At 52.6% G+C, this 15459-nt stretch overlaps 1 protein-coding gene across 1 annotated transcript in view; it reads right to left on the reverse strand.

The window, feature by feature from the left end:
* The window catches only part of homer2 (homer scaffold protein 2), a 42504-nt gene extending 40479 nt beyond the window's left edge, over positions 1–2025 (reverse strand). The window contains exon 1 of the mRNA XM_085968953.1: positions 1693–2025. Within this exon, the coding sequence (XP_085825079.1) occupies positions 1693–1881 (189 nt within the window). The 5' untranslated portion in view covers positions 1882–2025. The remainder of the gene's footprint in view (positions 1–1692) is intronic.
* Between the last annotated feature and the right edge of the window lie 13434 nt (positions 2026–15459).

Below are 15459 nucleotides of genomic sequence, written 5' to 3' on the forward strand. Positions count from 1 at the left end.
ACTGAATCTTTGAACAGTTTTGTGTGAAAGTTGTATATATGTTATCCATGTAATGTTAAATTGGGGTGTACACTGTTAAGCTAAAAGGGGAGGAATTGTAGTGTATGTAACCTGTACCACCTTAAGAGGATACCTTAAGGTGATGGACTACTTTTTGATGGCTCCTGTACATTGTAGTACCGGTGGTGACCACACCGGTATATAAACCCTGTGGAGCAAAGTGTATTCCAGTTCAGCCCTGACCCTCAGTTACTAAAGACCTGTTTAAGTATTTCTGTAGTCTGTGTCCAGTTATTCAGCATAACTGCATTTGAAAGCACAGACTCAACAATTGTTCTAAACTCTAGAGAATATAGGCCTAGTCTACTTAACCTCTCCTCATAGGGCAATTCCCCCATCCCAGGAACCAGTCTGGTGAACCTTCGTTGCACTCCCTCTATGGCAAGTATATCCTTCCTTAGGTAAGGAGACCAAAACTGTACACAATACTCCAGGTGTGGTCTCACCAGGGCCCTATATAATTGCAGTAAGACGTCTTTAGTCTTATACTCAAATCCTCTTGTAATAAAGGCCAACATACCATTTGTTTTACTAATTGCTTGCTGTACCTGCATGTGAACTTTCAGTGATTCATGTAAAAGGACACCCAGGTCCCTCTGAACACCAACATTTCCCAGTCTCTCACCATTTAAAAAACGTTTTGCAGCTCACAGCCCCTCCCCCTCCCCACTCACAGCCTCAATCCCAGGTGCCGTCTGCTCCCGCCTACGCCACCCACTCACCCTGGCCCCGCCCATCCCGGCGCTGCCTTGTCCGACTGGCCCCGCCAATGTTAGAATACACGAAGGGGCTCTGGGTTGGGGGCGAGGATTGGGGATTTTGGGGGTCAGTGCGGGGGTTTGGGGGTGCGGGGAAAGGAACCAAGAGGGAGATGAGGGAGCCTCAGTGTTTCTGTGACAACCATATAATCAATGTAATGCTCTGAATTAGCACTGGAGCCCGTCACATCTCCACAATGACCCACAGTTTTGCAGTTTCTGCCCCACTCCCCCAGCGATGCAATGACGAGTGTAATAGTCCCAGGGCCCTGACTCTGCTCACTGGCTGCACTCACTCCCTCAGTTACCAGGAATTGTTTAAAGAACTGCACCAGGTTTTTCTTGGTCAGTTTCTGAAAGTTGTCTAGTTTTCTGTTGGGTGCAGGGAGATGCCGAGCTTCACAAACAGGTTCCCGGCCCAAACGAGACTAAATGGAATATGGCAACTTCCAAAATCTCTTCGACTAAACCGAACACTCGCTGGATGAGTCCGACCTCTCCCGATGCAGTCAGGATATCGATCCCGCGGGGAGTCACCCGCCCCTCGCCCCGGGGGAGCGGCCCGCCCCTCGCCCCAGGGGGGGGCCCGCCCCTCGCCCCGCGGAGCGGCCCGTCCCTCGCCCCGCGGAGCGGCCCGTCCCTCGCCCCGCGGAGCGGCCCGTCCCTCGCCCCGGGGAGCGGCCCGTCCCTCGCCCCGGGGAGCGGCCCGTCCCTCGCCCCGGGGAGCGGCCCGTCCCTCGCCCCGGGGAGCGGCCCGTCCCTCGCCCCGGGGAGCGGCCCGTCCCTCGCCCCGGGGAGCGACCCGTCCCTCGCCCTGGGGAGCGACCCGTCCCTCGCCTCGGGGAGTGACCCATCCCTCGCCGCAGCCTCTTACCTTGGCTCCATCCACGCTGATGATGCGGTAACTGTTCCTCGTCCCATCATAGAAGTAGGAGACGGTGAGAGCCTGCTTGCCCGCCGGGACCCAGTTCTTCTTGGTGGCGGGGTCGATCTGGAAGACGTGGGCTCTGCTGGTGAAGATTGGCTGTTCTCTGGAACGAAGGAGTGGGAGAGAAGCAGCCATTGAGTTGACAATAGTTGAGATGCTCAGAACGGAGCTGGCTGACAGGCATACTTCACATCATTAGCCTTTCTTCCTGGCAATTATGGTCAGTTAGCTGCGAGGTCCTGTCGCGGACGAAGTGCTTTCTGACTCAGCACTCCAACAGTTAGCAAAACCTTAGCCTATTCCCGTCTGCACCATGTGACCCAGGCACGACCTCAGTTGCAAGCTCTGGTCCCAGAAGTGCTCTCATTACCCATCACACCACAGCAACCTGACACCATTAACCCATCAGCGCCCTCTGAAAGTGGCCTGGAGTTCGACAGAATCATTTACTTGACTCATCTCGCTCTCACAAACACACACTTTCTGCTTCCAGCCCCTGCTGTTTATTGATGCTCCTGTTCAGATAAGTGAATAATTCAGATAATGAATCAGATTATTTTCAATGCTGCACTGTATTAAATATTAATAATGCAGGAGGCTGTTAGAGAGAGAGAGAATGATTCGATATATGGGGTGCACTGGGAGATGTAGTGGATTCCAGTGAGTAGCTGGTGTCTGGGTAATCGCTCGCCGCTATACAAGTTTCTCAGGGCCGTCCCTGTAATTAGCAGCTGAAAGCATCTTACTGGGGGCGGGGGTCAAGGGGCAGGGCCGCAGACCATTAATGAGATAATTCCCACACAGGGAGGAGGAACTGAGAGCGGTGGGATTCACTTCCAGGGTCAGTGGTTGGGGCAGAAACGATGTCAACAGTGAAGATTGGATTGGATGGGGAGGTTGTAGGAAAAGAGATTGAAGGGATATGGGAACAGGGTGGGTAAATGTGATCGGGACTATTTGCTCGTGTGGAGGGTAAAGCCCGACACCGACCGGATGGGACGGATGACCTGTGTCCGCGCTGTGTCCAGGGCTGATCCGAGGTCCAGTCTGCTTTTAATTAGCAGCTCTGAGCATGTACAGAATTACAACTGACCCCAGTTCCCTGACCCTGGGGGGGGGGGGGGGGGGCAAAAATCACCAAGAGATCCCAGCGATCCCGCCTGTGAGTGGAACAGGGTCTCCCAGTTGTGATTCCCCTGCTGTCAGGAGAGGAGCTGGGAAATCTTTCACAAAAACACTAACAGGAATTCTAATTCTAATGGCTGAATTGAGAATGAGAAAAGGAGGAGATTGGGAACAGTCTTCAGGAAGAGGTAGCAGAGCAAGGGTCGGGGGGTGCGCCCCAGGGGAGTGGGGGGGCATAGGGAGGGGGGAGTGGGGGGGCAGCGGGAGGGGAGAGTGGGGGGGGAGGGGGGGATGTAGCACATTCCTGTTCACGTGGTCCCCAAGCAGCACGTGGAATGGGTGGGGTAAGGGGAGTGCGGGGGGAGACTGGGAATAAGTGCAAAGCTCGGTTGAGGGGAAACCAAGAAGCTTCCTGAACCCAGCAGCTCAGGCTGGTCATGTGATCAGAGCGGCTCCATTTTAATGGGCTTGAATGGGAGGAGCTGGTTCATTGGCTGATTGGATCAGGAAAAAATACACTTAAAACTTTTGCAGCGAGCCCCAAGGCCACTGACCCCAACATGTCGCTCTCTCACACTCAGCGTCACGGTCGGGCCTCATCACCAGACACTGCAACAACCACAGGCTCGGCTCTCTGACTGAGAGCGAGTTTCAGCGGGTCAGTAACATCACATTACAAGCCAGCCAACAACACGGAGCTTCAGGGCAGCGGCCATCAGGCGTGTGACAGTGTGGGGCTCCATCCTGTGTCATCATGTTATAAAATCATTCGATATTCTATCTTTTCTAGCCCAAGCTTGACAGATTTAAACTGGTTTCTGTTAACTGCTCTCGGGATGGGTTACCCTTTCCGTCTGTGTCTATGTGAGGGACAGAACATATAATATTTCCAATAAACCAAATCCTAAAAAGGACAATACTTTTCTATTTCCAATCAAACAACTGCCAGGAATGCAAGATTACCGATTAGTTGTTACTTATAATGCTGGAAATCAGACACAATCTCGGCAGCAAACTGTCGGCGCAGAAAGCTGTTCCCAGCATGAATCAAATAGCGACCAGTCAAGGAATGAAACGGGTTTGCAAATAGTCTCGCGTCAGGCTGATCCACGGTGTCTGGTCAAGATTGATTGACAGCATTGTGACCGGATCTCTTGTGCTGCACCAAGCTTTTGGTAGATCTTTAGTACATTTGTTTTAACTGTTTCGCTCTATATCACAGCAGTGAGACAATTATAGGGACTATTGCACCGTGTAAGGCTTCATCAAAACACGGTTAAAGGATTCTGGGGGCAGTATCCAGGGTACGGGGTAAAATACTGATCATTCAGTACTGGTACAGGGGTGGCAGCAGGCTCGCCTCTGAGTCAGAAAATTGTGGGTTCAAGTCCCACTCCAGGAACTTGAGCACATAATCCAGGCTGGCGCTCCGGTGGAGCGCCGCACTGTCGGATGGTCAATACTGAGGGAGCGCCGCACTGTCGGAGGGGCAGTACTGAGGGAGCGCCGCACTGTCGGAGGGGCAGTGCTGAGGGAGTGCTGCACTGTCGGAGGGGCAGTACTGAGGGAGTGCTGCACTGTTGGAGGGGCACTGCTGAGGGAGTGCTGCACTGTCGGAGGGACAGTACTGAGGGAGCGCTGCACTGTCGGAGGGGCAGTACTGAGGGAGCGCCGCACTGTCGGAGGGGCAGTACTGTCGGAGGGACAGTACTGAGGGAGCGCTGCACTGTCGGAGGGACAGTACTGAGGGAGTGCTGCACTGTCGGAGGGACAGTACTGAGGAAGCTCTGCACTGTCGAAGGGACAGTACTGAGGGAGCGCTGCACTGTCGGAGGGACAGCACTGAGGGAGCGCTGCACTGTCAGAGGGGCAGTACTGAGGGAGTCTTGTACTGTCAGAGGGGCAATACTGAGGGAGCGCCACACTGTTGGAGGGGCAGTACTGAGGGAGCGCTGCACTGTCGGAGGGGCAGTACAGAGGGAGCGCTGCACTGTCGGATGGTCAATACTGAGGGAGTGCTGCACTGTCGGAGGGGCAGTACTGAGGGAGCGCCGCACAGTCAGAGGGGCAGTACTGAGGGAGCGCCGCACTGTCGGAGGGGCTGTACTGAGGGAGTACTGCACTGTCGGATGGTCAATACTGAGGGGCAGTACTGAGGGAGCGCCGCACTGTCGGAGGGGCAGTACTGAGGGAGCGCCGCACTGTCGGACGGGCAGTACTGAGGGAGTCTTGTACTGTCAGAGGGGCAATACTGAGGGAGCGCCGCACTGTCGGTGGGACAGTACTGAGGGAGCACCGCACTGTCGGAGGGACAGTACTGAGGGAGTGCCGCACTGTCGGAGGGGCAGTACTGAGGGAGCGCCGCACTGTCGGAGGGGCAGTACTGAGGGAGTGCCGCACTGTCGGAGGGGCCGTACTGAGGGAGTGCCGTACTGTCGGAGGGGCAGTACTGAGGGAGCGCCGTACTGTCGGAGGGGCAGTACTGAGGGAGCACCGCACTGTCGGAGGGCCAGTACTGAGGGAGTGCTGCACTGTCGGAGGGGCGGTGCTGAGGGAGTGCTGCACTGTCGGAGGGGCGGTGCTGAGGGAGCACTGCATTGTTGGAGGGGTAGTGCTGAGGGAGTGCTGCACTGTCGGAGGGGCAGTACTGAGGGAGCGCCGCATTGTCGGATGGGCAGTACTGAGGGAGCACCGCACTGTCGGAGGTGCCGTCTTTCAGATGAGTCTTAAACCGAGGCAATGTCTGTTCTCTCAGGTGGATATAAAAGATGCCAGGGTACTACTTTGAGGAAGAGCAGGGAGTTCTCCCCGTGTTCTGGTGAATACTGAGCCCTCAATCCACATCATTAAAAATACTGGTCATTATCACATTGCTGTTTGTGGGATCTTGTTTTGCACAAATTGGCTGCTGCATTTCCCACATTACACCAGTGACTGCACTTCAAAAGTACTTCATTGGCTGTAAAATGCTTTGGGACGTCCTGAGGTCATGAAAGGTGCTATATAAATGCAAGTATTTTATTTTGTGCAGGGGGTAGTGTCGGGGGTACAGGGGGTAGCGGTCAGGGGTACGGGGGCAGCGGCCGGGGCACAGGGGGGCAGCGTCGGGGCACAGGGGGCAGCGGCCGGGGCACAGGGGGGCAGCGTCGGGGCACAGGGGGCAGTGTCGGGGCACAGGGGGCAGTGTCGGGGGAATGGATGCTTGTACCCAGGAGCACTGACACTGGTTACAGTGGAAGGAGTTTGAGCTGATGGACTGAGAGTCTCGCAGGCAGTGTGAGCCCAGCCCGAGGGTGCTAGATTGACGGGTATTCGCTCTGACCCTGGAAGCCAGTGGCCTCTCTGCAAGGTCCCAGGTTGAGGCTGCTGAATGAGTCTCTTTAGTTCACGGTCAGATTAGACATGGACTGATTTGAATTGGCACAATGTGGGCAGGGAGTGGAGAGGGGGGAGTGGGGACTGAGCATGTCTCAGTGCTGACGGGAGCTGGCAGCACAGCTTGAAATGCTTTCTATAAATAATGTTGTCTTTCTCCTGACCGCTCTGGAATGTTTGGATGTGAACACTAACAGATAAGAAGTTTAAAAGCCCGGCCAATTGCCGAACAACTGAGATGGATGTGTTGACACCCAGGCAGACTGCGGCCTCGGGGACTGTGCTGAGAGTGGGTGAGACACAGTCCGAGGGTGAATCAGTGACCAGCAGCATTAGTGGCAGAGCCGGAGGATCCCAGTCCCGCCCACAGACAGTGGGTCTCACTGTTGGACTATAACCTGGTGTTGTGTGACTTCTTACATCTGGTTAAAGAGGGGAACTCGGTGTTTAAATGAACTGTAATCCATGCCGTTTCAAACTAGTTCCCTTGATTTTTATGAATATTTAGCGCAAAATCCGAGAATAAAAGTGATGTTAATGACGCCACGATCATTTACATTCAAGTTTTTTTTTAGTAGCAAACTTACTAAAAATGTTACATTGTTGGTCAAATGGGTCTGTTACATCGGAGAAAACGCACACACACATTTCCCGGACACTTTAAACTGTGATTCCTGATCCCACTGGCAGAACTGGGCGGTGTGACTGGGCCCGGGAGTGCTGGGGAAGCTAAATAAATCTGTGAGCACACCAACATCAACTTGCATTTGTATAGCGTCTTTATGTAGTAAAACGTCCCAAGGGGCTTCACAGGATCGATGATCAAACACCGAGCCACGAGATATTTGGACAGGGGACCTAAAGCTTGGTCAAAGAGGCATCTTAAAGGGGGGAGAGGTTTAGGGAGGGAATTCCAAAGCTCGGGGCCCAGGCAGCTGAAGGCACAGCCGCCAATGGTGGGGCGATGGAAATCGGGGAGGCTCAAGAGGGCAGAATTAGAGGAGCACAGAGATCTGGGGGGGGGGGGCGGTTTGTGGGGCTGGAGGAGGTTACAGAGATAGGGAGGGGCGAGGCCATGGAGGGATTTGAACACAAGAAGAATTTTGCAATCGAGGCGTTGCTCAACTGGGAGCCAATGTAGGTCAGTGAGCACAGGGGGTGGTGGGCGATCGGGACTTGGTGCATGTTAGGACACGGGGCAGTGAGCACAGGGGGTGATGGGTGATCGGGACTTGGTGCGAGTTAGGACACGGGGCAATGAGCACAGGGGGTGATGGGTGAACGGGACTAGGTGCGAGTTAGGACATGGAGCAGTGAGCACAGGGGGTGATGGGTGAACGGAACTGGGTGCGAGTTAGGACACGGGGCAGTGAGCACAGGGGGTGATGGGTGAACGGGACTAGGTGCGATGTTAGGACACGGGCAGTGAGCACAGGGGGTGATGGGTGATCGGGACTTGGTGTGAGTTAGGACACGGGGCAGTGAGCACAGGGGGTGATGGGTGAACGGGACTGGGTGTGAGTTAGGACACGGGGCAGTGAGCACAGGGGGTGATGGGTGAACGGGACTTGGTGCGAGTTAGGAGACGGGCATTGAGCACAGGGGGTGATGGGTGAACGGAACTGGGTGCGAGTTAGGAGACGAGCAGTGAGCACAGGGGGTGATGGGTGATCGGGACTTGGTGCGAGTTAGGACAGGGGGTGATGGGTGAACGGGACTGGGTATGAGTTAGGACACGGGGCAGTGAGCACAGGGGGTGATGGGTGAACGGGACTCGGTGCGAGTTAGGACACGGGGCAATGAGCACAGGGGGTGATGGGTGAACGGGACTAGGTGCGAGTTAGGACATGGAGCAGTGAGCACAGGGGGTGATGGGTGAACGGAACTGGGTGCGAGTTAGGACACGGGGCAGTGAGCACAGGGGGTGATGGGTGAACGGGACTAGGTGCGATGTTAGGACACGGGCAGTGAGCACAGGGGGTGATGGGTGATTGGGACTTGGTGTGAGTTAGGACACGGGGCAGTGAGCACAGGGGGTGATGGGTGAACGGGACTGGGTGTGAGTTAGGACACGGGGCAGTGAGCACAGGGGGTGATGGGTGAACGGGACTTGGTGCGAGTTAGGAGACGGGCATTGAGCACAGGGGGTGATGGGTGAACGGAACTGGGTGCGAGTTAGGAGACGAGCAGTGAGCACAGGGGGTGATGGGTGATCGGGACTTGGTGCGAGTTAGGACACGGGGCAGTGAGCACAGGGGGTGATGGGTGAACGGGACTGGGTATGAGTTAGGACACGGGGCAGTGAGCACAGGGGGTGATGGGTGAACGGGACTCGGTGCGAGTTAGGACACGGGGCAATGAGCACAGGGGGTGATGGGTGAACGGGACTGGGTGTGGGTTAGGACACGGGGCAGTGAGCACAGGGGGTGATGGGTGAACGGGACTGGGTGCGAGCTAGGACACGGGGCAGTGAGCACAGGGGGTGATGGGTGAACGGGACTGGGTGTGAGTTAGGACACGGGGCAGTGAGCACAGGGGGTGATGGGTGAATGGGACTGGGTGTGGGTTAGGACACGGGGTAGCGAGCACAGGGGTGATGGGTGAATGGGACTGGGTGTGGGTTAGGACACGGAGCAGTGAGCACAGGGGGTGATGGGTGAACGGGACTTGGTGTGGGTTAGGACACGGGGCAGCAAGCACAAGGGGCGATGGGTGAACGGGACTGGGTGTGAGTTAGGACATGGGGCAGCGAGCACAGGGGGTGATGGGTGAACGGGACTAGGTGTGAGTTAGGACACGGGGCAGTGAGCACAGGGAGTGATCGGTGAACGGGACTTGGTGTGAGTTAGGACACGGGGCAACGAGCACAGGGGGTGGTGGGTGAACAGGACTGGGTGTGAGTTAGGACACGGGGCAGTGAGCACAGGGGGTGATGGGTGAACGGGACTGGGTGTGAGTTAGGACACGGGGCAGTAAGCACAGGGGGTGGTGGGTGAACAAGACTGGGTGCGAGTTAGGACACGGGGCAGCGAGCACAGGGGGTGGTGGGTGAACAGGAGTGGGTGCGAGTTAGGAGGCGGGCAGCTGAGTTTTGGATGACCTCAAGTTTATGTAGGGTGGAATGTGGGAGGCCGGCCAGGAGTGCGGGAGGCCGGCCAGGAGTGCGGTGAAATAGTCCAGTCTGGAGGTAACAAAGGCATGGATGAAGTTTTCAGCAGCAAATGAGCTGAGGCAGGGGCAGAGTCGGGCAATATTACAGAGGTGAATGTAGGTGGTCTTAGTGATGGCGCGGATATGTGGTCAGATGCTTATCTCGGGGTCAAGTACGACACCAAGGTTGTGAACGGTCTGGTTCAGCCTCAGACAGTTACCAGGGAGAGGGATGGAGCCGGTGACCTGGGAACGGAGTTTGTGGCGGGGACCGAAGACAATGGCTTCAGTCTTCCCAATATTTATTTGGAGGAAATTTCTGCTCATCCAGAACTGGATGTTGGGCAAGCAATGTAACAATTTAGAGATAGAGGAGGGGCAAACTGACGCTGATGTCTCCGAGGGGCAACATGTAGATGAGAAATAGAAGGGGCCAAGGATTGATCTTTGGATACAAACATGCGAACACACTCATATACACGCACACACTTAAAATGAGCCGATGCCTGAAGCAGGTGCTATGGTTTCAGTGCGATATTTAGCTCACTGACTAATGTACTTGTGTAAAATTCCTATCTGCAGGTAAATTATTTTGTTTAAAGAAATTTTACACCAGCCCATTAACCACTGCTTTAAAAATAGCGCTGGGTGAAATTTCACCCCCTCCCTCAGGGTTAATAACTGGGCCTCAGGATTTCCACCTGGGACATTAACACAATTTCCTCAGTGTCACTGACAGCCACTATTTCAATTAAAATATTCCCAGGGGCAGCGAGTGGTTTAACAGACTGCCCTGATAGAAACATAGAAACATAGAGATAGGAACAGGAGTAGGCCATTCGGCCCTTCGAGCCTGCTCCGCCATTCAATGAGATCATGGCTGATCTTCGTCTGAGATCATAGCTGATCTTACCAGTTCAGTACCCCGTCCCCGCCTTTTCTCCGTAACCCTTAATCCCCTTAGCCTTCAGAAATATATCCAATTCTCTCTTGAAAATATTTATTGAATTAGCCTTCACAGCCCTCTGTGGCAGGGAATTCCACAGGCTCACCACTCTTTGAGTGAAGAAATTCTTCCTCATCTCTGTTTTAAATGATTTGCCCGCTATTTTTAGACTGTGGCCCCTGGTTCTGTGCTCCCCGGCCATTGGAAACATTCTCTCTGAATTCAGCCTGTCCAGGCCTGCCATAATTTTATATGTTTCGATGAGATCCCCTCTCAATCTTCTAAACTCCAGTGAGTACAAGCCCAAACTATTTAATCTCTCTTCGTAGGTCATTCCCGCCATTCCAGGTATCAGCCTGGTGAATCGCCGTTGCACTCTTTCCATGGCAAGAACATCCTTCCGCAGATGGGGCGACCAAAACTGTACACAATACTCCAGATGCGGTCTCACCAGCACCTTGTACAGCTGTAGTAAGGTATCCCTATTCCTATACTCGAACCCCCTTGATATGAAGGCCAACATACCATTTGCCTTCTTAATCGCCTGTTGCACCTGCATGCTCTCCTTCAGTGACTGGTGCACAAGAACACCCAGGTCCCTCTGCACTTCCCCATCTCCCAATCTATTGCCATTTAGATAATAATCTACCCTCCTGTTTTTACCCCCAAAGTGGATAACCTCGCATTTATCCACATTATAGTGCATCTGCCACGTATCCGCCCATTCCCCCAACCTGTCCAAATCGCACTGTAGCCTCCTGACATCCTCATCAGAGCCCACCCCTCCTCCTAGTTTAGTGTCGTCAGCGAATTTGGAAATATTGCATCCAATTCCCTGATCCAGATCATTTATATATATTGTGAACAGCTGGGGTCCCAGGACAGATCCTTGCGGCACCCCGCTGGTCACTGCCTGCCACTCCGAAAACGAGCCGTTTATTCCAACTCTCTGTTTTCTATCCGCCAGCCAGTTCTCTATCCATGTTAATACTTTGCCCCCAATCCCATGAGCCTTAATTTTGCATGATAATCTTTTGTGTGGAACCTTATCGAAGGCTTTCTGGAAGTCAAGGTACACCACATCCACTGGCTCTCCCCCATCTATTTTACCAGTTACTTCCTCAAAAAATTCCAGCAGATTAGTCAAACACGATTTACCCTTTGTAAATCCATGTTGACTCTGTCCGATCCTTTCCCCATTTGTCAAGTGCTCCGCTATTTTATCCTTAATAATGGACTCTAGCATTTTGCCCACAACCGATGTAAGGCTTACTGGTCTATAATTCCCTGCTTTCTCTCTACCCCCCTTTTTAAATATTGGGGTAATATTAGCTACCCTCCAATCCATGGGTACTGTTCCCGAGTCAATGGAGTTCCGGAAGATGATCCTTAGAGCATCTGCTATCTCCAGGGCCACCTCCTTAAGTACCCTAGGATGTAGTTTTTCAGGCCCCGGGGATTTGTCGGCCTTCAGTCCCCTCAACTTACCCAACACCATATCCCTAGAGATACTAATTTCTGTCAGCTCCTCCCTCTCATTAGTCCCTATGTTTGTCGATATTCCTGGGAGGTTATTTGTGTCCTCCTTTGTGAATACAGAACCAAAGTATGAGTTTAATTGGTCTGCCATTTCCTTATTCTCCATTATATATTCTCCCGAATCGGACTGCAAGGGACCGACTTGGGATTTTACCAGTCTTTTCCTCCTGATATACCGATAAAAGCTTTTGCAGTCTGCCTTTATGTTTGCTGCAAGTTTACTTTCGTATTCTATTTTCCCCTTCCTGATTAATCCCTTTGTCCTCTTTTGCTGTATCCTGTACTGCCCCCAATCTTCCGGTCTGGTGCTTTTTTTTGCCAGTTGATATGCCCTTTTTTTTGATTTTATGCTGTCCCTAATTTCCCTCGTTATCCACGGTTGAGTCACCTTTTTAGGTTTATTTTTATGCCAAACCGGTATAAACATGTTCTGGAATTCTTCCATTCTATCTTTGAATGCTTGCCATTGTCTATCCACTGTCAATCCCCCCAGAAACACCACCCAATCAATCTTACCCAATTCCCGTCTCATACCCTCATAATTCCCTTTATTTAAGTTCTGGACCTTAGTCTCTGATTCAATTTCCTCACTCTCCATCTCGACTGAGAGCTCGATCATATTATGATCGCTCTGACCCAAGGGGCCTCGTACAAGAAGATTGCTGATAAGTCCCTTCTCATTGCACAATACCCAGTCTAAAATGGCCTGATCTCGAGTCGGCTCCTCGACATATTGGTCCAGATAACCGTCCCGAAAACATTCCAGGAATTCCTCCTCCTCAGAATTTTTACTAATTTGGGTAGTCCAATCAATATGTAAATTAAAGTCACCCATGATGACAGCTGTGCTCTTATCGCACGCTTCTCTAATTTCCCTTTTTATGCCTTCCCTCACCTCCATATTACTATTTGGAGGCCTATATATCACACCCACTAACATTTTCCTCCCCTTGCTATTTCTCATTTCTACCCATACAGATTCCGTTTCATCCGAGTTAATATCCTTCCTTTCCATTGCATTAATCCCCTCCTTTACCAGCAATGCTACCCCACCTCCCCTACCTTTTTGCCGATCCTTCCTAAATATTGTATATCCCTGGATGTTAAGTTCCCAGCCTTGCCCACCCTGCAGCCACGTTTCTGTAATCCCAATCAAATCATACTTGTTTACCTCTATTTCCACAACTAATTCATCCACCTTGTTCCTAATGCTTCTAGCATTAAGATACAAAGCCTTCAGGCTTGCTTTTTTCACACTCTCATTATGAATTAGTTTGGCCCTTTGTGTTACTCTCCTTTGCTTATTGCTTCTCACCTTTCTACCATCTATTTCTAACTTCATATGACTTCCCTCTTTTCCACTACCTAGGTTCCCATCCCCCTGCCAAATTAGTTTAAATCCTCCCGAACCGCCCTAGAAAATATTACCCCGAGGACATCGGCTCCCTCACAGTTCAGGTGTAGACCGTCCCCTTGGTACAGGTCACTCCTCCCCAAGAACTGGTTCCAATGCCTCAAGAATTTAAATCCCTCTCCCTTGCACCACTGCTCAAGCCACGTATTTAGCTTATCTATCTTACTCTCTCTAAACTTATTAGCTCGTGGCACTGGTAGCAATCCAGAGATTACTACCTTTGAGGTCCTACTTTTCAATTTAGCTCCTAACTCCCTAAATTCAGCTTGTAGGACCTCCTCCCTCTTTTTACCTACATCGTTGGTACCTACATGTACCACGACAACTGGCTGATCCCCCTCCCCCTTCAGAATGCTCTGCACCCGATCCGAGACATCCTTGACCCTTGCACCAGATAGAAGTGAGCTGTCCAATTTCAGCCCAACCCCAGTGAGGACAAATCTCCGCACAACCTTTCCCCACTCAGACTCTGGTATGAGAAGTTTGCATCCTGGGGCTGGAGTTTTACTGCACTAAAGTTATTCTGTGTGCTATTTCTATCAGATTGTGAATTTTGGAATGCGTCGATAATTTCACTAAATATAACAAGAGTTTTTGAACATTGGAAATCTTGATGGGGTGGGGCAAGAGGGGAAAGGTCACAGCTCCAGACTCTCTTCAGAAATCAAACCATTAAGCAGAACTGTGATCAACTTTGGAATTTTTTGATGTTCCTCTATGTCTAAACAGTGAGTGCCAGAAACAATCAGAGGAACTGGCTGGATTGCAGAGCCTGACTGTGCAATGGGGAACTGACATCGTGTTAAGATAAAGCTCCGAACCCGAGGAGTCCATTAGTCAGCTGTTAGTTCCACCAATGACATCCACAGATGTCTATTCAATAAATGTTTGATTTTTTTCAAACAAAGGGACACTAACAGCAAGATCCCCCTTTTTAAAATCAATTTGGAAATGTATTCTAATTCATGAATGAGTCAGTCTCACCAGAGATACTCTGGTGTCCAGTGACCTGCACATCGGTGCCCGCTGGTGGTAGTTAAAGGGTTAACCCTTCCAACTGCCCACCAAGTCCCTGAACCACAGCAAAGGACGGGGCAGAGAGAGGGGGCGAATTCCCCACACAGAGGGGGATAATGAGCAAGTAAATTCATCCATGGACTGGACTTTGCAATATTCAGTGCCCACTTATAGGCAGCAACAGATCACTCGCCCTCGCCCGCCCTCACACTCTGCATCTAAAATGAGAGTGAGAAATGTTTTTTTTAAACCCTGACACGGGAGAAACAGGAGAGAATTCTGTTTATGCAATAAGATAAATAATGAGGAATTCGTTTGAAATCTGTTAGTCATTATTCTGTAACCTTTTCAGTATAGCTTAAGATAAGTTTAAAATTCAGCCTGTTCGATGTATTAACTCCCTTAGCACAAAGGTCAGAGTTCCTCGTCATTCCATCAAGGGAAAGACTGCGAGGGGAAGGAGGCAATCCCGGTGCGGGAGAGTCCCTCACTCCCGGTGTGAGCGGGGCAGATCCTCACTCCCGGTGTGAGCGGGGGAGATCCTCACTCCCGGTGTGAGCGGGGCAGATCCTCACTCCCGGTGTGAGCGGGGCAGATCCTCACTCCCGGTGTGAGCGGGGGAGATCCTCACTCCCGGTGTGAGCGGGGCAGATCCTCACTCCCGGTGTGAGCGGGGCAGATCCTCACTCCCGGTGTGAGCGGGGCAGATCCTCACTCCCGGTGTGAGCGGGGCCGATCCTCACTCCCGGTGTGAGCGGGGGAGATCCTCACTCCCGGTGTGAGCGGGGCAGATCCTCACTCCCGGTGTGAGCGGGGCAGATCCTCACTCCCGGTGTGAGCGGGGGAGATCCTCACTCCCGGTGTGAGCGGGGCAGATCCTCACTCCCGGTGTGAGCGGGGCAGATCCTCACTCCCGGTGTGAGCGGGGCAGATCCTCACTCCCGGTGTGAGCGGGGGAGATCCTCACTCCCGGTGTGAGCGGGGCAGATCCTCACTCCCGGTGTGAGCGGGGCAGATCCTCACTCCCGGTGTGAGCGGGAGAGATCCTCACTCCCGGTGTGAGCGGGGCAGATCCTCACTCCCGGTGTGAGCGGGGCAGATCCTCACTCCCGGTGTGAGCGGGGCAGATCCTCACTCCCGGTGTGAG

This window comes from Somniosus microcephalus, chromosome 27 (genome assembly GCF_052327205.1).
Source record: "Somniosus microcephalus isolate GS21.2 chromosome 27, FLI_Smic_1.0, whole genome shotgun sequence".
Taxonomy (NCBI): domain Eukaryota; kingdom Metazoa; phylum Chordata; class Chondrichthyes; order Squaliformes; family Somniosidae; genus Somniosus; species Somniosus microcephalus.